The sequence below is a fragment of the Amblyraja radiata genome, chromosome 9 (genome assembly GCF_010909765.2).
Source record: "Amblyraja radiata isolate CabotCenter1 chromosome 9, sAmbRad1.1.pri, whole genome shotgun sequence".
Classification (NCBI taxonomy): domain Eukaryota; kingdom Metazoa; phylum Chordata; class Chondrichthyes; order Rajiformes; family Rajidae; genus Amblyraja; species Amblyraja radiata.
This window is the reverse complement of record NC_045964.1, coordinates 43481583-43504972: the sequence shown is the minus strand read 5'-3', so window position 1 is coordinate 43504972 and position 23390 is coordinate 43481583. Positions and strand designations below refer to the sequence as shown.

Here is a 23390-nt window from a genome sequence, read left to right as displayed (position 1 = left end):
TTGGTCACAACATTGAGAAAGCCATGTGTTTGTTTTTAAAACTGTGTTTTACATATTATATTACATTTACTATTATATTGTATTTTTAAAGGTGAGAAAAGGCTGCGTAATTCAAATGAATGTTGTGTGACTGAACCTCTTTTTAAATTTTCAGGAAGGAGCTCCTTGAACAATTAATTGGCTACAACTAATTGTTACTTGATAACTGTAAAACAGTTGTTTTGTGCAAAACTAAAAATATACTGTCACCTTGACTGTTCAGACTCTTCCTGAGATTTATAATCTTGCTGTTGTGAAGGAGTAGAGGCACAGTGGGTAAATGGAGTGTCTTTGACTGCTTCAAGTGCACTTGTGCCTGTAAAGTTGCAGCAAGTTGGACTTTCTTTGTTCTAGTTCATATCTGATGTATATGATAAATAAATGCTGCCTTGCAGGAAGGAAGCATCTCCATCCAGTATGCCCCTTGTTTCTTGGTGACGAGTGCTTAAGTCAAAATTTTACTTTATTTAATTTTTGAATTAAATCTATTCTCTTTTTTCATGTTGTATTCTCCTCATGGCTTATTGAAGGAGGTGAAGATACTTAATGAAAAAGATTTGTTATTTTAGGGAAAAAATGACTCTTCAATGGTTCAGTTTTACCTTCATGAAGCTCTGTGGCTGCCCATCTGATAGAAGTGCTGCCTCGCAGTGCAAGAGATTCAAGTTTGATCCTCACCTTGGGTGCTGTCTGTGCGGAGTTTGCATGTTCTTCCTGAGGACCACATTGGATTTCTTCTGGGAGTCAGTCATAATCAAACAGCACAGAAACAGGCCCGTCAGCTGGTAAGATATGCTATGGTTTCCTGCCACATCTCAAAGACGTGCAAGTTAGTAGGTTATCAAACCTCTGTAAATTGCCCATGGTGTATATGGAATGGATGAGAAAGTGGTATAACACAAAACTAGTGTGAACGGGTGATCAATTGTCAGTGTGGGCTCAAGAGGCTGAAGGGCCTATTACCATGCTGCATCTTTGATACTAAAACTAAAAACTAGATTTAATACTTAAGCTTCATCCACCATTTGTCCGTGTGGACTCAAGAGGTTGAAGGGCCTGTTACCATGCTGCACCTCTGATACTAAAACTAAAAACAAAATTTAATACTTAAGTGTCATCCACCATTTGCACCTTTAGTGCCATTGAGCAGCATCTTGAGATCACACACTGTTCTCATCTTACAGACTGCGTAGTCCCTGTTCTCCACTCCTTGGACCAATCTATGTTTTCATTCATTTCCTGTAGGCACCAATTGGTTACTTCAAAAGATTCCAATCCTAATGATTACATTCAGTCTTTCCTTTTTATTTCCATCCAGTTTTTCTCTGCAGTCTCTTCATCGAGCCCTTAACATTCTACCTCTACAGAGTGTCTCAGAGAAGTGTTTTAAGTGTACCATATATATTTTTTTTTAAATCATTTTCTAGCCAATTATACTGTTTTATCAGCTAATCTGTAATAGGAGCAACTTTTAGTTTTAGAGAGAATGCATGGAAACAAATCCTCCGGCCCACGGAGTCCATGGCAACCACCAATCACTCGTTCTCACTAATTCTATGTTATCCCACTTTCAAATCGACTCCCTACACACGAGTGGCAATTTTATAGCGCAATTTTATAGAGGCCAGTTAACGTACTAACCCACATGTCTTTAGGAATATGGGGGAAACTGGAGCACCCAGAAGACTTACAGGGACAATGTGCAGACTCCACACAGAATGCAGCATTATTGTTCAGTTTTTGTTATCGTTATATTTTTGCATTATCCCCATATATATTTACGATTTTTCCATCCATTCTTTATGTTCCTAAATTTAAGATTGCATTTTCATCTTGATGCTTATTCTTCAGATTAATTTGTTTCTTGCATATGCTTGCAACCTTCCAGAAACTTTTCCCAAAGTCACTGTCTTGAAACTTGCCTTGCTCCATTACTAAGTTGTAACCATGTAGTCAGTAACCAATCTTCCTTTACCTATCCTATTTAAAAAAAATAATTTGAGGAAACTAACTCGAGGCTATGATTTTATTTTATGCATTCTTCTGAGCTCTCATTCCCTATACAATACCCTCTCTCAGTTGCAAATATATTATTGTCTACATAGATTATCATTTCTGCTGTCTGCCCCATTCATTCAAAAATCTATTTGTCAGCTTCTCTTTCAAATATAGACCACATACAGTGCCCTCCATAATGTTTGGAACAAAGACCCGTCATTTATTTATTTGCCTCTGTACTCCACAATTTGAGATTTATAATAGAAAAAAATCACATGTGGTTAAAGTGCACATTGAAGATTTTAATTAAGGCCATTTTTATACATTTTGGTTTCACCATGTAGAAATGACAGCAGTGTTTAAACATAGTTCCCCCATTTCAGGGCAGCATAATGTTTGGGATACAGCAATGTCATGTAAATTAAAGTAGTCATGTTTAGTATTTTGTTGCTTATCCTTTGCATGCAATGACAGCTTGAAGTCTGGGATTCATGGACATCACCAGTTGCTGGGTGTCTTATCTGGTGATGCTCTGCCAGGCCTGTATTACAGCCATCTTTAGTTTATGCTTGTTTTGGGGGCTAGTCCCCTTCCATTTTCTCTTCAGCATATAAAAGGCATGCTCAATTGGGTTCAGATCGGGTGATTGACTTGGCCACTCAAGAATCAACCATTTTTTAGCTTTGAAAAACTCCTTTGTTGCTTTAGCAGTATGTTTGGGATCATTGTCTTGCTGTAGAATAAACCGCCGGCCAATGAGTTTTGAGGCATTTGTTTGAACTTGAGCAGGTAGGATGTGTCCACACACTTCAGAATTCATTATGCTACTACTATCAGCAGTTGTATCATCAATGAAGATAAGTGAGCCAGTACCTTCAGCAGCCATACATTCCCAGGCCATAACACACCCACCACCGTGTTTCACAGATGAGGTGGTATGCTTTGGATCTTGGGCAGTTCCTTCCCTCCTCCATACTTTGCTCTTGCCATCACTCTTTGTCTTCTTCTTCGTCTTCGTCTTCTTAAGCCCTTTTCTCCTCTAGGGAGCATAGGCCATTGACAATGTCCTCCACCTCACTCAATGGTACTAAGGTGGTGTCAGGGGTAGATATGGTGGTCAAGATGACTTTTGGTACATTGGCCTTCATCAGTCTGTGTATTGAGTATAGAAGTTGGGACATGATGTTGCGATTGGTGCAGGCTCGAAGGGTGAAATGGCCTCCTCTTGCACCTATTTTCTATGTAATTGGAAAAGATGTTGGTGAGGCCACACTTGGACTACTGTGTTCAGTTTTGGTCACCCTGCTATACAGGGAGGATGTCGTCCAGCTGGAAAGAGTGCAGAGAAAATTTACAAGGATGTTGCCAGGACTTGAGGGGCTGCATGTTGGGAGAAGTAGGGCCGTCTGGGACTTTTTTCCTTGGAGTGCAGGAAGCTGAGGGGTGATCTTGTGGAGGTGTACACAATCATGAGTGCAACAGATAGGATGAATGCACAGTCTTTCACTCAAGGTAGGGTAAACAAAAACAAGAGGATGTATGTTAAACATGAGAGGGGCAAGATTTAATACAAATCTGAGGGGCAACTTTTTCACTCTGAGGGTATTGGGTATATGGAACGATCTGCAGAAGTAATAGTTAAGGAAGATACTAGAGTAGCATTTAAAAGACACTTGACAGGTACCTGGAAAGGAAATGAATAGAGGAATATGGGCTAAAGGCGTGGGCATATGACTAGCTTAGGTGGGGCATCTTGTTTGTATGGGTGAGTTTGGCCAAGGGGCCTGTTTCAATCTTCTTCTTAAGCCCTTTGCTCCTCTAGGGAGCAAAGGTCATTGGCAAATGCCCTCCACCTCACTCGGTTGTTGGCAGTTCTTTCGAGATCTCCCCAGTTGAGCCCACTCTCAGACATTTCTGTCTGGCCACCTGTTCTCCAGCTGTTCCTGGGGCAACCTCTTTTCCTTTTTCCTTGGGGGTTCAATTTCACGGCTTGCCGGGTAATGTTTGTGGCAGGTTTCCTGATTGTGTCCAATCCAACTCCATTTTCTCCTTCGAATTTGTAAGTCAATGGGCTCCTGGCTTGTTCTTTTCCTCAGGTCCACATTGCTTACTTTGTCTCTACACCAGATGTTAAGTATTCTCCTAAGGCAGGTGTTAATGAATGTTTGCAGCCTGTTTGTAGTGTGCTTTGCCATCACTCTTATATAAATTAATCTTCGTCTCATCTGTCCACAAGGCCTTTTACCAGAACTTTTAAGTACTTGGCAAACTGTAACCTGGCCATCCGATTTTTGCGGCTAACCCGTGGTTTGCATCTTGCAGTGGAGCCTCTGTATTTCTGTTCATGAAGTCTTCTGCTGACAGTGGTCATTGACAAATCCACACCTGACCCCTGAAGAGTGTTTCCGATCTGTTGGACAGGTGTTTGGGAATTATTCTTTATTATAGAGAGAATTCTTCTGTCATCAGCGGTGGAGGTCTTCCTTGGCCTGCCAGTCCCTTTGCGATTAGTAAGCTCACCAGAGCTCTCTTTCTTCTTAATGATGTTCCAAACAGTTGATTTTGGTAAGCATAAGGTTTGGCTGATGTCTCTAACAGTTTTATTCTTGTTTCTCAGTCTCATAATGGCTTCTTTGACTTTCAATAGACAACAGGTGCAGGAGTAGGCCATTCGGCCCTTCGAGCCAGCATCGCCATTCACTGTGATCATGGCTGATCATCCACAATCAGTCCCCGTTCCTGCCTTCTCCCCATATCCTTTGACTCCGCTATCGAAGAGCTCTATCTAACTCTTGAAAGCATCCAGAGAATTGGCCTCCACTGCCTTCTGAGGCAGAGAATTCCACAGATTCACAACTCTCTGGGTGAACAAGTTTTCCTCATCTCCATTCTAAATGACCTACCAATTATTCTTAAACTGTGGCCACTGGTTCTAGATTCCCCCAAAATCGGGAACATATTTCCTGCCTCTAGCGTGTCCAATCTTATATATTTCAATAGGCTCCCTTCTCATCCTTCTAATTTCCAGTGTATACAAACCCAGTCGCTTCATTCTTTTAACATATGACAGTCCCGCCATCCTGGGAATTAACCTCGTGAACCTACGCTGCACTCCCTCAAAAGCAAGAATGTCCTTCCTCAAATTTCATTGCACAACTTTGGTCCTCATGACATGTTGATAAACAGCAATAAGAGTTTCCAAAGTGTGGTGGAAAGACCAGGTGCTGAGAGTTCTCTCATACCGGCATTAGGGAGGCAATTAAACACATCTGAGCAATTACAAATGCGTGTGAAGCCATGTGTCCCAAACATTATGGTGCCCTGAAATGGGGGGACTATGTATAAACACTGCTGTAATTTCTAAATGGTGAACCCAAAATGTATAAAAATGACCTTTAATAAAATCTGACAACGTGCACTTTAACCACATGTGATTTTTTTTTTTCTATTACAAATCTCAAATTATGGAGTACAGAGGGAAATAAATAAATGATGGGTCTTTGTCCCAAACATTATGAAGGGCTCTGTGTATATATAGTCTATAATCTTGGCACCAGAGTAAGTCTGGGATCCAAAGTGCTGCACAAATTTGTATTAATCTATGCTCGAGCAATTTTTATCTATCTGCTGAATCAGCAGTTCCCTCTATCAGCATCTCTTTCAATTTGACTACTTCCCTCTGATTGTATTTTATTCACAGATTGTAACCTCCATGAACACTCCTGTCTTTCAGAAATTGCTTCCATTAACTCATCACAAAGGAACTCATCACAAAGGAGCTCCTCACTGCAACGTTGTTTGAGTTCAGTTTGATTTAGTTACCATCCTCATGATGTCTCTGTTGACTCCATCCTCCAACTTCCTTCAAGCATTCCTTGGTCCTTCTTCCAAACTTTCCCATTTAACATGTTGAAAGAATCCGTGCTACGGAATGCATCATCAAAAACACTACACATAGCTTTTGTATTGTATAAGCTATTTTGGATTTTTGAAGGACATAGAAAAGTTGGAAGTGGCAATATGGATTGAATTGTGTCATAAATAATCAATAAATAATGGCACTTTATGCTGGTATATTGCAGTTGTCTTCAAGACAAGGAACTCACATTTTGGGATTTTTTTATTTTCTATATAATTGACTAAAGGGATAAATCCCACAGAGATTTATTGAATTTACAAATTCAAGCTTATGCTCATAAAATTACAAAACATTGATTTACTTCAATTATTTTGTTACCTAAATTGATAGGGAATAAATTAATCGTTATGCTGGTGTGCTTGTTTGTATTTTGTGCCATACTGTGCATATATTTAAAGAATTGTTTTCCTCTTGATTTCTGCAGGCTATGGTTGGAAGTGAGTGTGTGGGTGCCATTGTCTGCAAGTTAGACATGCACAAGAAGATGTTCAGGAGAGGATACATAGCTATGTTAGCAGTGGATTCCAAATACAGAAGAAAATGCATTGGTGAGATTTCATCTTAGCTTTGTAGTTGAAAGAGTGACTTGCTATCCCTATTGCCCTGAGCAGCCACCTACTTTTTGTAAATGTAGTTTATCAAGGACTCTGTTGCATTTATTGTCTTACTTGCTGATTTGCATCAGTGTCAAATCCTCTGTTGGCTGAATGGAGATGTATTTTTCCTTCTGCATAGATTGTTATACAACATTGTCCCACTATCTTTCTATAATGCCAGTAATGTCACAGGTATTGACTTGAACAACATTATTTTAGAGAGACAAGGAACTGCAGATGCTCGATTCTTGTGCAAAACAGTGCTGGAGAAACTCTGGCAGCATCTGGTTAGGATGTTGATAGGTGATGTTTTGGGTCAGGATCCTTCTTCAAGGTGACATTTCAGGCTTTTCTTTAGACTGATTGGGATGGGGAGATAGCTAGAAAAGAGGTGGGGAAGGAAAATTCTGGCAAGTGATGTGGATGCAGGTGAGGGGCGTTTGATTTGCAGATGGGTTGACAAAGGCTAAAGATAAAGGAGAGAAAGTTGTCAGAGAATGAGAGAATAGGAGTGAAGTGTAAAGCCAGAGGGAGAGATACAGGTGGAAGGGAACAGAGGGGGGAAGGGTGGGAGAAATGGGTGGGGAGGGGTAAAGGGAAGGGTTATGTTACTTAAAATTTAAGAGTTCAGTGTTCATACCTTTGTTTTGTAAGCTGTCCAAGCAGAATATGACGGGTTGTTCTGGTTTGTTTGGGACCTCACTCGGGCAATGGCGGGGGCCCAGGACAGAAAGGCCAGTGTGGGATGGAAAGGGCAATAAAAATGGTTAGCAAATAGGAGATCGAGAAGGCCTTGGCAGACCAAGTGCATGTGTTCAACGAAACAATCACCTAGTCTATGCTTGGTCTCGCTGATGTAAAGGAGGCCACAAATGGGTTCTACTGCCTTTGTGATCCACCTCTAGGTCCCAATATTTATATTTGCACCTAAATGTGTTGTGAATTTAAAAACTTTATCCAAAACCAGCCTCCTTTTAACTATTTGGTGTATTAAGAACAATTTTACTGATGGCTTGCTTCTTAAATTTAAAACGTGTTTATGGTACTTAGATTATATACAAATAGCTGTCATTCCCATGTTTCTAATTTACTCTTTCTGAAAGCAGCAGTCTCTGAATATGTTAACCTGGATAACAGTCAGGAAGCTGAAGAGGACTGGCATATGTGACTATGGCAAAAGTCTGGAACTTTCTCAGACATGTTCACTAGGGTTTTTGTATTTCCTTGCAACATAGCAGGTGGCCATTTGGCTAAGCAAGTCTATGCAGCTCTTGGACAGTTCCATGCATCCTAAACTCCCAGATATCTGTAAACTTTTCTCTAATTCTCCTACCACCCATGTATAGAAGGAGTAATTTACAGTAGCCAATTTTGTACCTCTTTCTGGAAATTTGAGGAAAGTAGACAACCTGGAGAAAACCTGGGCAATTACAGGGAGAACATATACAAACTCCATACAGTGTGAGAGATAACGATCAAATCTGGTTCCATGGGGCAGTAGTGACATCGCAGCAACTCTCAGTTACCACACGTTTCTTGCCTGGATTCCACAGTGGACGTCTCTAGGAGTTCATCAGAAATGTGCCAAATTACTGCACCTGTACAGTCAAGATGCTGGTGAATCTGCCAGCTGAGCCTGGTTACATTGTTCTTCTTCAACCTTTTTCCAATGTATCATTGATTAAATGATACATTTTTAAGAAGGAACTGCAGATGCTGGAAAATCGAAGGTACACAAAAATGCTGGAGAAACCCAGCGGGTGCAGCAGCATCTTTGGAGTGAAGGAAATAGGCAACGTTTCGGGACGAAACACTTCTTCAGACTGATGGGGGGGGGGGGGGGGAGAAGAAAGGAGGAAGAGGAGCCCGAGGGCTGGGGAGACATAGGAAGGGGAGGAGACAGCAAGGGCTAACAAAATTGGGAGAATTCAATGTTCATGCCACCAGGATGCAGACAGGATGAGGTGCTGTTCCTCCAATTTCCAGTGGTGCTCACTCTGGCCATGGAGGAGGCCCAGGACAGAGAGGTCGGATACGGAATGGGAGGGGGAGTTGAAGTGCTGAGCCACCGGGAGGTCAGGTTGGTTAATGCGGACCGAGCGGAGGTGTTCGGCGAAACGATCGCCAAGCCTACGCTTGGTCTCACCGATGTAGATCAGCTGACATCTAGAGCAGCGGATGCAATAGATGAGGTTGGAGGAGATACAGGTGAACCTCTGTCGCACCTGGAACGACTGCTTGGGTCCTTGAATGGAGTCGAGGGGGTAGGTAAAACGACAAGTGTAGCATCTCTTGCGGTTGCAAGGGAAAGTGCCCGGGGAGGGGGTGCTACGGGAGGGAAGGGAAGAATTGACAAGGGAGTTACGGAGGGAGCAGTCTTTGCGGAAGGCAGACGGGGGGGAGATGGGAAGATGTGGCGAGTGGTGGGGTCATGTGTAATAGTTTATTTTGTGAATGTAAGAGACATTCAATTGTTTGGCTTTGACAACAGGATAAGCCAGAGGGCTTAGTTTATATGTGCAGGAAAGAACTGCAGATGCTGGTTTAAATTGAAGGTAGACAAAATGCTGGAGTAACTCAGCGGGTCAGGCAGCATCTCTGGAGAGAAGGAATGCATGACGTTTCGGGTCAAGACTCTTATCCCCTGACATCAGTCTGAAGGGGGCGGGACAAAGATAGAATGGAGATAAGAGTTGGAGACAGTAAGACTAGTGGGACAGTAAGACAGCATATAGTGCATTCAGAAAGTATTCAGACCCCTTCACTTTTCCACATGTTGTTACGTTACAGCCTTATTTTAAAATTGATTATTCTTTTTTTTTATCATCAATCTACACACAATACCCCAGAATGAAGAAGCGAAAACAGGTGTTTAGAAATTTTTGCAAACATTTCTAAACGCCTGTTTCCGCTTTTTTATTATGGGGTATTGTGTGTAGATTGAAGATAAAAAATAATAATTTAATCCTTTAGAATAAGGCTGTAATGTAACAAAATGTGGAAAAGGTGCAGGGGTATGAAAACTTTCTGAATGCACTGTTTGCTGTCTTACTGTCCCACTAGTCTTACTGTCTCCAACTACATTCTATCTTTGTGACCATATAACCATATAACCATATAACAATTACAGCACGGTAACAGGCCATCTCGACCCTTCTAGTCCATGCCGAACACATAATCTCCCCTAGTCCCATATACCTGCGCTCAGACCATAACCCTCCATTCCTTTCTCATCCATATAACTATCCAATTTATTTTTAAATGATAAAAACGAACCTGCCTCCACCACCTTCACTGGAAGCTCATTCCACACAGCTACCACTCTCTGAGTAAAGAAGTTCCCCCTCATGTTACCCCTAACTTCAGTCCCTTAATTCTCAAGTCATGTCCCCTTCACTGTATAATTCTCCAACATATTCGCCACCTCTAATGGGATCCCATTACTAGCTGCATCTTTCCATCTCCACCCCTTTCTGCTTTCCGCAGAGACCGTTCTCTCTGAAACTCCCTGATCAACTTGTCCCTTCCCACCCAATCCACCTCACCCCCCCCCCCCCCCCCCCCCCCCAGGTACTTTCCCTGCAACCGCAGGCGATGCAACACCTGTCCCTTTACCTCCCCCCTCGACTCCATCCAAGGACCCAAACAGTCTTTCCAAGAGGTTCACTTGCACCTCCTCCAACCTCATCGACTATATCCGCTGTTCCAGCGCTCATCGACTATATCCGCAACTTCTCTACATCGGCGAGACCAAGCGCAGGCTCGGTGATCGTTTCGTTGAACAACACCGCGCAGTTCGTCTTAACCTACCTGCTCTCCCGGTGGCTCAGCACTTCAACTCCCCCTCCCATTCCCAATCTGACATTTCTGTCCTGGGCCTCCTCTATTGCTGGAGTGAGGCCCAGTGCAAATTACAGGAACAACACCTCAAATTTTGCTTAGGTAGTTTACACCCCAGTGGAATGAACATTGACTTCTCTAACTTCAGATAGCCCTTGCTTTCTCTCTCCATCCCTCCCTCTTCCCAGTTCTCCACTAGTCTTACTGTCTCCGACTACATTCTACCATTGTCCCACCCCCTCTCCTGACATCAGTCTGAAGAAGGTTCTCGGTTTGGGTGGGAAAGTACGAATTGACCAGGGAGTTTCGGAGGAAACAGTCTCTGCGGAAAGCAGAAAGGGGTGGAGATGGGAAGATGTGGCCAGTAGTGGGATCCTGTTGGAGGTGGCAAAATTTGGAGGATTATATGCTTTCTTACTGTCCCACTGGTCTTACTGTCTCTGACTACATTCTATCGTTGTCCCGCCCCATCCACGACATCAGTCTGAAGAAGGGTCTCGACCCAAAACGTCACCCATTCCTTCCCTCCAGAGATGCTGCCTGACCCGCTGAGTTACTCCAGCATTTTGTGTCTACCCTGGGCTTAGTTTATAGTTGGTTGTGAAAACATTTATGCGTACATAATGTGTTCAAGCCCCAGCACATTATGCTATTTGCAGTTGTGCTGTACGGAACCACACTAAATTTCTCAGAATCTGCTTTGTTGCGGAAGATGCCATAGGAAGATCTATGCAAAGTTTTTGGTTCCAGCACGCAGGAAAGCAGTGCACTTGAGCAGTTAAAGTTGACAGGAAATTCTACATCATAATACTTTAAAGGAAGCTTGCAGGGCAGTGAAAAGCACAGATTCTTGGTGGGAAAAGTTGCATTTAAATAGCTTAGTTGTGCAAATTTAGATGTTTTAATGAGAAACTAAATTATACATTAGCAAGGCAATGAGGTAAATGAGCAACAAATCTGCCTTGTCCATTGCTGGAAAAATGTTGGTCAGGCACTCGGGCGATCTACATTTCTTTAGTACCAAAACACCTTTGTTCACCTTGAGGTCAGAAAGGTCATTACTTTAAGATGTCACTTGAAGTGTAATGCATAAGTAATCATGCTCCATTATGTGCTTGATTTGCTAGAGCAGGCTATAAGCCAAACGTCTACAACATTGGTTTGGGTGCTGTCAAAGACCTAAGGTAGTTATATGTTAGTTTACAATTTAGTTAAAGTCAACAATTAGTTTGTTAGTACAGATAGTTACAAAACTGTGGTGTAACATGCCTGATCAAGCTTCCATTTGTACCACCACTCCCACCTGTGGCGATACACCTTTCTGAGAATGACTTTTATATTAACTTTCAAATGCTTGGTAATGTTAATATCTTTGCCCATTTAGTTAATGTATGATTTAAAGGATGTTTTTAGTCTAAAAACTCACCTTGATTATGGTGTACAGAGCATCACTAATTCTCCCCCAATGTGAGCTAAGTCTGGAATATGATTTCCACATATTGCATATTTGTTCTCCTTAGGAAGCTCAAATACATTATCCTCTCTGGCATTCATGAGGGCTGGGGGATTGCTAGATACATTAGAATGCTTGAAAAATATTCAATACATCAGCTGTTTAAGAAAGAACTGCAGATGCTGGAAAATCGAAGGTAGACAAAAATGCTGGAGAAACTTTCACCAGTATTCCATGTGCTAATTCCTTTTGTAAGTTGCTGAACCTTTTCTAAAATCGCTGTATTTATAAAGAACACTTAAGCTTAGCACTTTGCAATGTAATCTCATTAATTGTTTAGATTTTTTTTGCAACTGAAAGGAGGTCAGAATATTAACAGGGCATTTTAATTGTTTAGATTTTTTTGTTTTTGCAATTGAAAGGTCAGAATATTAACAGGGCAGAAGGTCATGTTCACTGAGCAACTACCATCGGGAGCATGAGCACGACTTTTAAAAGCTAGCAACCAGTTAACGAGGCTCATTCAGTTTTGCGGCTGATAGATATCCACATCCTGGAGTGACTGCTCTGGGTGTGTGCATAAAAGTTATGCATGTTTGTGGAGAATAAGCCGTGGTATGTGTTTCTTCTTTCTTAAATTTTCCTTGGTCTAATGCAGCACAGCTGGGTTAGGACAGTTGTATGCTCATCCTGCAGGATGTGAGTAGTCGGGGAGACTTGAGGTCCCTGGCGACTACACGCGTGGGAGTTGGGTGCAGCTGCATCTCCTTATGGACCACGTTAGGGAATTGGAGCAGCAGCTGTACGACCTCCGGATCATCCGGGAGGCTGAGAAAGTTATAGATGGGAGTTACAGAGAGGTGGTCACGCCTAGAGTATGGCCACAAAGTAGATGGGTGACCACCTGGAAAGAGAGTAAGCAGAGAGCGCAGCAATCCTCTGTGGCCATTCCCCTTGACATCAGGTATGGATACTGTTGGGAATGTTGACAGGTCGGTGGGAAAGTAGCAGCAGTCAGGTCTATGGCATCAGGCCTGGCTCTGAGACACTGTAAAGAAGGGTGAAGACAGGCAGGAGATTCTGTGGCAGCAAAGGTGACTCCAGGTTGGCGTGTTGCTTCCCTGGAACCACGGTTCAATATATCTCAGCGGCTGCAGGGCATTCTCAAGGGGGAGGGTGAGCAGCTGGAAATCGTTATGCATATTGGCACAAATTACATCAGTAGGAAAAGGGATGAAACTGAGACTGGAAGGGAACAAATATCCTGGCGGATAGGTTTACCAGTGCTACTCGGTAGGGTTTAAACTAGATTGGCAGAGGGATGGGATCCAAAGCAGATCTGAGGCAGGGGAGAGGCTTTAAGTTAGCACAGGTGATGAAAGCGAGTTCCGTGGACGATATAGGCAGGAGCACGGCAGGGAGTGGGTAAAGACTGTTGATTTATGTTGTATTTATTTAAATGTGAGAAGCTTATCATGTAAGGTGGTTGAACCATGGGTATGGATAGGTATGTGCGACTGGGACGTTATCGCGATTACAAAAACTTGGCTAAGGGAAACTGGATTGGCAGCTTAATGTTCCAGGGTACAGGAGATATTGACGAGATGGAGGTGGAGGTAAAAGATGAAGTGGAGTTGCTTTCTTAATTATGGAGAAAGTCAAGGCAGGAGTCCAAGATAACATTACTGTTGGTTCGGGAGGCTCTATGGGAGCTGATACTTCTTAAGTGCAAGGTTTTTGGGAAGTCAAACCAGGTGGGGGGATGGGGAAGCCTTCGCAGTGAATGGTAGAGCCCAGGGAAGTTTTGTAGAGTAGAGGGTTCTAGGAGCACAAGTACATAGTTTCCTAAAAGTGGTGTCAGAGGTAGATAGGGTGGTCAAGATGACTTTGGTACATTGGCCTTCATCAGTCAGTGCATTGAATATAGAAGTTGGGACATGATGTTTCAATTGCTGCAGGCTCGAAGGGTGAAATGGCCTCCTCCTGCACCTATGTAATTGGAAAAGATGTTGGTGAGGCCACACTTGGACTACCGTGTTCAGTTTTGGTCACCCTGCTATACAGGGAGGATGTCGTCTAGCTGGAAAGAGTGCAGAGAAAATTTACAAGGATGTTGCCAGGACTTGAGGGGCTGCGTGTAGGGAGAACTAGGGCAAGCTGGGACTTTTTCCCTTGGAGTGCAGGAAGCTGAGGGGTGATCTTGTGGAGGTGTACACAATCATGAGTGCAATAGGATGAATGCACAGTCTTTCACTCAAGGTAGGGTAAACAAAAACAAGAGGATGTATGTTAAACATGAGAAGGACAAGATTTAATACAAATCTGAGGGGCAACTTTTTCACTCTGGGTAATTGGAACGATCTGCAAAGTAATAGTTAAGGAAGATACCAGAGTAGCATTTAAAAGACACTTGACAGGTACCTGGATAGGAAAAGAGTAGAGGAATATGGGCTAAACATGGGCATATGACTAGATTAGGTGGGGCATCTTGGTTGCATGGGCGAGTTTGGCCAAGGGGCCTGTTTCAATCTTCTTCTTCTTAAGCCCTTTGCTCCTCTAGGGAGCAAAGGCCATTGACAAATGTCCTCCACCTCACTCGGTTGTTGGCAGTTCTTTCGAGATCTACGCAGTTGACCCCAATCTCAGACATTTCAGTCTGGCCACCTCTTCTCCAGCTGTTCCTGGGGCGACCTCTTTTTCTTTCTCCTTTGGGGTTCCATTTCAGGGCTTGCCGGGTGCAGCCAAGCCCAGCACTAAGAGATTGTAGCACCCCATTTCGTTGGCAGTTGTGGCAGCCTTACCAGCCTGGAACATGGTTCGGGTGGCGCCGCGCAAGGCAGCCTCACCAGCAGTCTGTCCGTCATTTTACCCGTTTGTTATTTTTTAGTGTGTCAATAGCATGTTTTAAAAGATTTCTTAGTCTTTTTTCTGTGGTGGAGGGGAAGAGCGGAAACCGTTTCCCAGTCATTTCCTGGGAGGAGATGTGTCTTCTCTCCGAGTCACATCTTCGCCCCCCCCCCCTCGCGAACTACCATCTGGATTGGCATGGCCTTTCCTGCCGGAGACCGGCCAGAGCTTCAGCAGCGGCGCAGCACTGGATCACCATCGCGGAGCGGTACGAAGCCTTACTGGGTATTGCCGTGTTGGAGCTCCGGAGTGTTGGGCCTGCTGATTAACACCGTGGAGCTGTGGTTTGCGGAGCTTCCAGCCGCGGGCGGCGCTGACTTTAACACCGCGGAGTCCTGGGATCCTTTGCCGAGGGTCGCCAGCGTTGAATCTCTGCCTAGTTCGGCCTGTGGATTTCGGGAGCCACGGTCTCCGGTAAGATGTGGCCGATTTGGAAACTCCAAGCCGCTGAGAGTGTTCTTCCGTTCCGACGTCAGAGTTCCGATCATCCCGGCGAGAGGGCCTGAACATCAGGCTGCCGTAGCGGCGACTGCGGAGGGCTCAAAGGCCCTGACCACGGGTGAACAAAGAGGCAGTTGACTGAACTTTATTGCCTTCCCTCACAGTGGGAAACGTTGATTCTGCTGTGGGAGATGTTCATGGTAAATCCTATTGTGTATTGTGTTTTTATTTGTATGGCTGTATGATAATTCAAATCTCACTGTACCAAGGGTGCATGTGACAATAAATGTAATTTGAACTTGAACTTGGATGTTCCATGTCCCCATAATGATGGATTTTTTTTGGCGTCAGAAGGTGTGTCAGCTTCCCAGCGCCCTTGTGGGTTTGGCTGGGAAGCATTATGTTCCCCATTGCTGGGGCACCTTCTTCAACCAAGTGTGTAATTTGGTTTTCATTCATCAGAGTTTCTGTAACTCACACTATTTTCCAGGGTGGGGTAGTTAACCCCACGCCCAAACCCAACCTGGAGGACCAGGGACTGCTTCGTCTGCCTCCAAACCGGACAGGTCTCGGGTGAGGTTAAACCTGCCAGGGATATGAAACCCCATCCAGCATAGCTCTCAGGATCACTGGAATACACAAGCCTCTCCTCCACGTCAAGTTTGCAGTCCAGGAGAGGGCCAGTTTCCATGCTGTCTGTATAATTCTAATCAACGTAGAATTTTTTCCCAAAGATTTTTCATCTTTTTTCATTCTTCTATATATTTACTTTATCTGTTTTAACATTGCTTCGTATCTTTGCTGGGAGAATTCTTATCCGATGGTGAAAAGATTGGGAGAAGTATAGTTCAGTTTCTGAATACAATGGGAACCAACCAACAGTTCTGAACAAATGTAAGAGATTAAGGGCAGGCTGCTGTGCTGTAAGATGGAGGGAGACATGAACAAAATTGCAGAAGTATCTGGCCTATCACATTCAGCTTTACACTTTGAAAGTTATGAAATTGCCTACTTTAAAGAAAAATGTTGCTGGTTGCATGAGAAATCTAGTTGCATAAATCCTGGAAAAGGGAACATTACTGCATGTATCATTTTGAAGTTTCACTGTTATAAAGGCAAAAAGAGAGCTAGCTTATGTATTGCGGGGAATGTATTGCGAGTTTACTTTCGGAGCTGTTAGTTGAGGCAGAAATGTTGGCGAAGCTGTGCAATATTAATATTTTGCTGAAGTAAACTCCAATGCAGTACTTGCACAGAAGTGTCCGTAAAGTAATTGTACACTGAAATATTTAGTGTTTCAATGTAATGGATCTCCATCAGCTTTTCCATTTGGTTCGGCCAAATTTAAATCCGTAAACTGTACTGTCGATATTTTGTAGAATCGGCAATGAGTGGTAAATGTGAAATGGGAAATTAAAAACGCTGGCATGCCACACCAATTTCTCAAATCAAGAGTGTTTAATTAGCATATGTATCGACTACAGAACAATGAAATTCTTATTTAACAGGACCATAAACACAATTCACATAAACACAATACACACAATTTCAATAAATCAATAACACCAACACTAATGCAAAGGAAAAACTGAAGCTCTTCGTGCAACCAATGACAATCCATATCTCACAGTTGAGGTTGGTGTTGTATAGTGCTTAATGCCCCTGTCCCACTTAGGAAACCTGAACGGAAACCTCTGGAGACTTTGCGCCCCACCCAAGGTTTCCGTGCGGTTCCCGGAGGTTTTTGTCAGTCTCCCTACCTGCTTCCATTACCTGCAACCTCCGGCAACCACCTGCAACCTCCGGGAACCGCACAGAAACCATGGATGGGGCGCAAAGTCTCCAGAGGTTTCCGTTCAGGTTTCCTAAGTGGGACAGTGGAAGAGGCTGTTCTTGAACCCAGAGGACACTATTTTCAGACTCTCATATCATCATCTAATGGTAGTAGTGAAATGAACGTGGCCAGAGTGGCGCGGGAATCTGATACTGGCTGCCTTTTTGATACAGCGCTTCCTAATAGATGGGGAACACAAATACCTGTGTTGGACCCATCTCAGAATTTGGACTAAAAGCAGACCAAGAGGTCATTGGGAGTACTCATAAAGGCAGAAATAGTTAACATTTCAGGTTGATGGCCTCATGGTTTGTTGCCCACATGTGCCTGGTGTGCTTCCATGGGCAGGCTCTAATAGCTGATGAGAAAACCCTTGGCAACACTGTTGGAAAGTGCTTCAGAAGAACATATTTTCTGTATCCAGTTATGTGTCAAAGTTGTTTGAATTTTAAAACATAGCTGATGTTGAAACCTGTAATATGAGCGTTTATATTACCTCCTTTGCATTCGAAGTTCCTGCGGTTTAACTCGACAAAATACCCATCTTGTAAATTTTATTAAACTGCAGTAATGTTAAACAGGGTTAATAGTGATTTTTGCCTGGTGGTATTTGGACTTTTGTTCATTGGTATCCATAAATTTGAGAGTAAATTAATATTTTTATTCTAAAGGTTTAGTATAGATCATATTGATTCTCTTTAAACAGAAAACAGGAATAGTGCCGAGTTACAAGTGAAGGTGATCTTCAAGGAACTGTCCTGTAAATGGCCATGGCTACCGTTTGCACCTCCATTGTCGTGTTTCTGGGCCTCTTCTATATATCTTTTCTGATATAATTGCAGAGCATGCAGAAAAAAGGTTAATTAGCTGCTGAGTAAGCAGGCCATTTTAACCCCAAAACTGTTCAGTTTATGCATTGTGTGCTTTATTTTTCACTTGCAGCAGTACTAAATTTACCAGTAATACATCCTGCATCATGCTATAATCATTTGAATTTTAATTCTATCTGTAATACAATGTTTTAATTGAATTTGATGCTGTGCTGCTTTTCTTGCTGTTTACTATTAAAATACCATCTAGATACTTGTTGGTTGCAGAGGTGTTTCAGAAACAGTGAGGTCGCAATTGGAGTATTGTGTTCAGTTTTGGTACCCCTGCTATAAGGAGCTGGGAAGTGTGCAGGCAAGATATATGTAGACGTTGCCAGGACTCGAAGGCCTGAGCTAAAGGGAAAGCTCAAGCAGGCTCCTTGAAGTACAGTACACTAAGCCGTGAACTTAGAGAGTTATATAAAATCATGAGGGGAATAGATCGGGTGCATGCACAGTCTTTTGCCCAGGGTATGGGAATGAAGAACCAGATGACATAGGTTTACAGTGAGAGGGGAAAGATTTAATAAAAACTTGAAGGGCTACTTTTTCTCAGAGACAGTGGTGGGTGTCCAGAAGGAGGCAGTTGAGATTGATACAATAACAACATTTTAAAAGATACTTGGACAGGTATATCCAAAGGAAAAGTTTAGACAGATTTGGTTCAAAAGCGGCCCAATGGGACCAGCTTAAATGAGACAACTTGGTCGCCATGGATGAGTTGTGCATAAGGGCCTGTTTCTGTGCTTTATGACTCTTAATTAATACTGTAGTAAATTGCTATCTATTAATTTTATGCATGCAAGAAGCTGCATCTCGATAGATGGCCGTCTAGTTCTGAGGCACAATGAAACAGAGCAAAGGAGTGCTGAAATAACCTGCGTTGTGCTTCTTTGTAGGAAGTGTACATTCCCTTATTTCTCCAGCTGCACAATAGCCAGCAAAGAACTGTACAATTATGTCCATGAATAACATTCCTCCTGCACCACTTGTCCGTTCTGTACCTTGCACATTCTGATCTCACTCCTAAACTCAGATTCCCCAAAAAGTTGTTATTTACCCCCGTTTGTGCTTCTGAATGTTCACTCTGTTAACACTTTGTTTTCCAGGCACAAATCTAGTGAAGAAAGCAATTTACGCCATGGTAGAAGGTGACTGTGATGAGGTATGGCATTTGCAATATCTATTAAGCTGCATTAAAATTTACATCTATTTCACCTTATTTTGTAATCTGTTTGGCAGCACTATCATAAACCTTTGACTGTGAACATTCACTATCCCACAGCCCCCTCAGTCATTCAGTCTTACTGTTGGTTGAGTACTTCAATTGTGTAACTAGAATATGAAGATCTACTTTCCTCCCTCTCTTTCTTTCCCTCCCTATCCTCCCCCTTGTAGATAATGGAGTAAAGTATGAGATTCACCGCAGTTACTTTTCCTAATGTCGAAGAGGCCACTACTTTGCATTACTCTATCCAGTGAGGAGCCTGTAAAACTCAGCAATGGAAAGATACGAGTTAAATTACCATTGAGGGCTCAAATACAAATATTAAGTGGGACACCAACATTTTATAGTGGACTTAAGAAGATGTTGAATGCATAGTTCCAAAGATATAGGACAGTTTTCTCAATGCTGTACCTATCTATATTAGTCAATCATTTAATAGAATTGCTTAGAAACCCAGTGTAATTCTAACAAATTGCAAGAAATGTGCATGCAAATTGGGGGAATGTGACATAAGTAGATGTATGCATATGGTGTTTTACTTTCAGTATATGATTGATTTGAAGATAAATCCTCTACGCATCTTAAAAATATAAATACTGAAAAGGAAATAGTGGGACATAAGATAATTATTCTCCTTAAAAGAATATTTATCTCACAAGTAAGACTAAGAAAGATGGTAAAATAATTGAAGAAGCACCTATGGATGTTATCTACTACATAGGTTTCCAGAGGTACTTATGACAAGTTTTTGCACAAAAGATTTAGGAAAAATGTAAAACATAGAATTTGAAGTATTTTGGGGGAATGGACTAAAAAACAAAATGAGTGGTGTTCCACAGCGATCTGTGTTGATTTTTCACATTATCATAATTCACAATTACTTATATAAAGAATACTTGTTGGCAGGCACAATAGCAGAGTACATGAGTACATATGATAACATATGCAAGATATAAAGGCATATAAATTGAGTTGGCAATTTGAAGTTCATTGTGGCGGTATGAATTTAGCCACTTACCAGGAAAGACATTTTAATGTATCTTTTCAAAAAGATGCTGGGAATTGTGGAAGTGCACATAAGTTTGTATGTTCAAATATGTGACTCAATCAAAACTGGGCAACAGGTAAAGCAAAATAACCTATTGCTAATTGAATGTTAACCTTGATAGATACAATAATTTGAAGTGGGTGGCAGAGGCGGTAGAGCTATTGTCTCACTGTCAGAGATCAAGGTTCAATCTTGACAGGTGCTGTTTCATGTGAAATTGCACATTCTTCCTGTGACTGCATAGGTTTCTTCCAGGTCCTCTGGTTTTCCCTCTCATCCCAAAGATGTGTGGGTCTGTAAAATTGCACCTTATGTGTAGGAAGTGGATGAGAGATGGCGATAACATGCAACTTGTGTGAACCGGTGATCGATGGTCGTCAGACTCAGTGGGCCAAAGGGGTTGTTTCCATACTCTTATCTCTAAACTAAATTTATGCTTTAGTTACAGTTTTGCACACAGCCCCTCTGGAGATCTAATTGCTCTCAGGGAATGTGTTTAGAGCACAAACATTAAATAATGAGACCAGACTGGATTAATGTTCATTTGACAATAGACGATAGTATGTATAAAGTGGTACTATGAATCAATAGTGTATGAATCAATGGTAAAGGAAAGCTGTTTCCTCTGTTGGCTCCAGAACAATAAAAGATCATCTTGAGATGAGAAAAGACACAAAGTGCTGGAGTAACTCGATGGGACAGGCACATCTCCAATTCGTCTGAAGAAAGATTTCAACCTGAAACATTACCTGTCATGTCTTTCATAGATGCTGCCTGACCCACTAAGTTATTCCAGCACCAAATCTAAACCCCTCTATGCAGCCCATCCCCAATCACCAAGCAGTCTGACTGGGCCTGGTATAATATTGGGACAGCCTCAAAGCCTGATGACTTGCTTTTTTTTTTTTGCAATTTGATGAAAATCGCAAAATCATCAGGTGGAGATTACAATATAACAAACAATAAAATAGTTTATTATGCATTTATTTTCAGTGTATGCAATTTTTATTAGGAAATGATTTTAAACACTCTTTTTCTCTTTAAACGCAGGTTGTTCTGGAAACTGAGATTACAAACAAATCTGCTCTAAAACTCTATGAAAATCTTGGATTTGTGAGAGACAAAAGGCTGTTCAGATATTACTTAAATGGAGTTGATGCATTGCGTCTTAAACTGTGGCTACGTTAAAGAACTAAAAAGAACAAGTTCAAAATGAGTCCTTTTCGCATGCACTGCAATTTTTATGAATTGCTTTGCAAGAGGGCCCTTGATTTCAATGCAGCTCTTACCTGTCTGTGTCTCCATTGAGTGTCACATACATTTGTTGCACTATGGCATGGCGCAATTGTGCTAAATAAAAAAGGATTTTTTTTCCCTCTCAAAATTGTCAAAATATTCATGGATGAATTGTAATACCAGAGAGATGGAACAGTTGTTCTGAGATGCATCATTTTGGTGAATGTGAGATAAGAGGCAAAACAGCATCTCAAATGACCTATTGATGGAAAATGTTTTGTGGCATCCAGAGAGCTTGTGTGTGGATGTTTCGCCATGGATTTATACCAACATTTCATACAGAAATTTGCCAGATTAAATATTGAACTCCTCAAAGGGTGTTAATTCTGTTTTTCAGATTTTATTTTTCATATAAAATTTTCCATTTAATGATTCTTGGTACCTCAGTGATCACTGAATGACGAAAACACATTATTAGGAGTCGTGTGTACGTGTGTGAGCATAACAACAAAATAACTTTGCGTCTGCCAGTGCCTGTTTAGATGTGCATTTAATTCTCATTTCCAGTTTGAGTGCATGCTTTTTTCCCCAAAAAACTCTTGCAGCAAAGCTTTTGATTTTATTTGAACAATGGTTTTGTTGGTGATTGACTCTGCTTTTTCCATGATTAGGTTATTCAGCTTCCCCTCAACAAAAAATAAAGAAATCCCATTGTTGCTTAGGGAGCTACCTGGTAATTATTTTATGTGAAAGGAGATATCTTTTATTTTGACGAAACGTTCAGTAGTTGCTATACCTTAAAGACGACTCCTTCACCACTATTTTTTGCTAATTCTGTATAATGCACTTTTCTTGGTTTAAATAGATTTTTTAAAAAGTAACATTTTATTGTCTGAACAATTTTAACCAAGAATCAATTCAGAATCTTGGTAGCAATGAAAGAGTGGATTATTAATTGATTGGGACACTTTTTATCATCCACATTAGTATGCAAGCAGGTCACCTCTCCCTACAAACCACCTACATAACCTGGACACTTCTAAAAGTCGATAACAAAATTTGAATTGCATACTACCAAATTTATGTTCAAAATCTCTCTCTGCTTTCCTAAAGGAGCTAATAACTATTTTCACTTGAGTATAACGAGCTACTTGGTACTTTACTGTTTTATGTGTTTCAAAATAAAAAACACAACCTGCCTTATGTTTTTGGAAGGGTAGATGGCCACTGAACAACAGATTTGCCACATTCATCGGTTTACAAATACAAAACATCAGATGGAATTTGGAGCAGAGCACACTTTACAGAACGGGTCTTTGGACTTGCATAAACCAACTTGATTTTCATTGCCACACAGTTTTATTGGAGTTAAGGATAGTATACAAGATTGGGCAACTGTTCAATATCAATGATTTAATTCTGTGTTGAATTATTGAACTTCTGTTTCAGTCAGTAATTGTTACTGAATTTCACTGGTATCCCTGCTACTTCTCTCCAAAGGGCAGGGCTAAATCTACAGACGGGGATAAATGGAAATTGCAATGTTTGTAAGATAACTCTGTAAGATGCAGTAAATAAAGTGAAAAGTGGTTTTATGAGTCTGAAAATTTTGTGGATCGAAAAAATAAATGATCTGGGATATCACATCAGTAATTGCACGTTGCCACAGTAATTTCACAAAATCAAGTCATTTCGGGAGATTTCGTGTTATATTTCATGAGCATATTCAAAGGTGATTTTAAAATGCTTCAAATTCCTAGATGGTGAAATTATATTCTGCAAATACAGTTTAAGTAATTACCTTGATAAAATGTAATCTTTTGGGAATGTGCCATTTTCTAGATGTGTGCAACAAATATATTTCTGTATGAAACACTAATAGCATTTTACACCGGTGATTTTTTAATGTGTGGCTTTCATAGCTTGGTACAAAGACTGGGGGATGATAACAATTTACTAAAATGTTGATAGATTATTGAAAA

At 41.6% G+C, this 23390-nt stretch overlaps 1 protein-coding gene across 1 annotated transcript in view; it reads left to right on the top strand.

Annotated features, from left to right (window-relative positions):
* Positions 1–23015, top strand: part of naa30 (N-alpha-acetyltransferase 30, NatC catalytic subunit) — a 37732-nt gene extending 14717 nt beyond the window's left edge. Inside the window, exons 2-4 of the mRNA XM_033027213.1 lie at positions 6381–6504; positions 19006–19061; positions 21223–23015. Of these exons, the coding sequence (XP_032883104.1) occupies positions 6381–6504; positions 19006–19061; positions 21223–21360 (318 nt within the window). The 3' untranslated portion in view covers positions 21361–23015. The remainder of the gene's footprint in view (positions 1–6380; positions 6505–19005; positions 19062–21222) is intronic.
* The last annotated feature ends 375 nt before the right edge of the window (positions 23016–23390 follow it).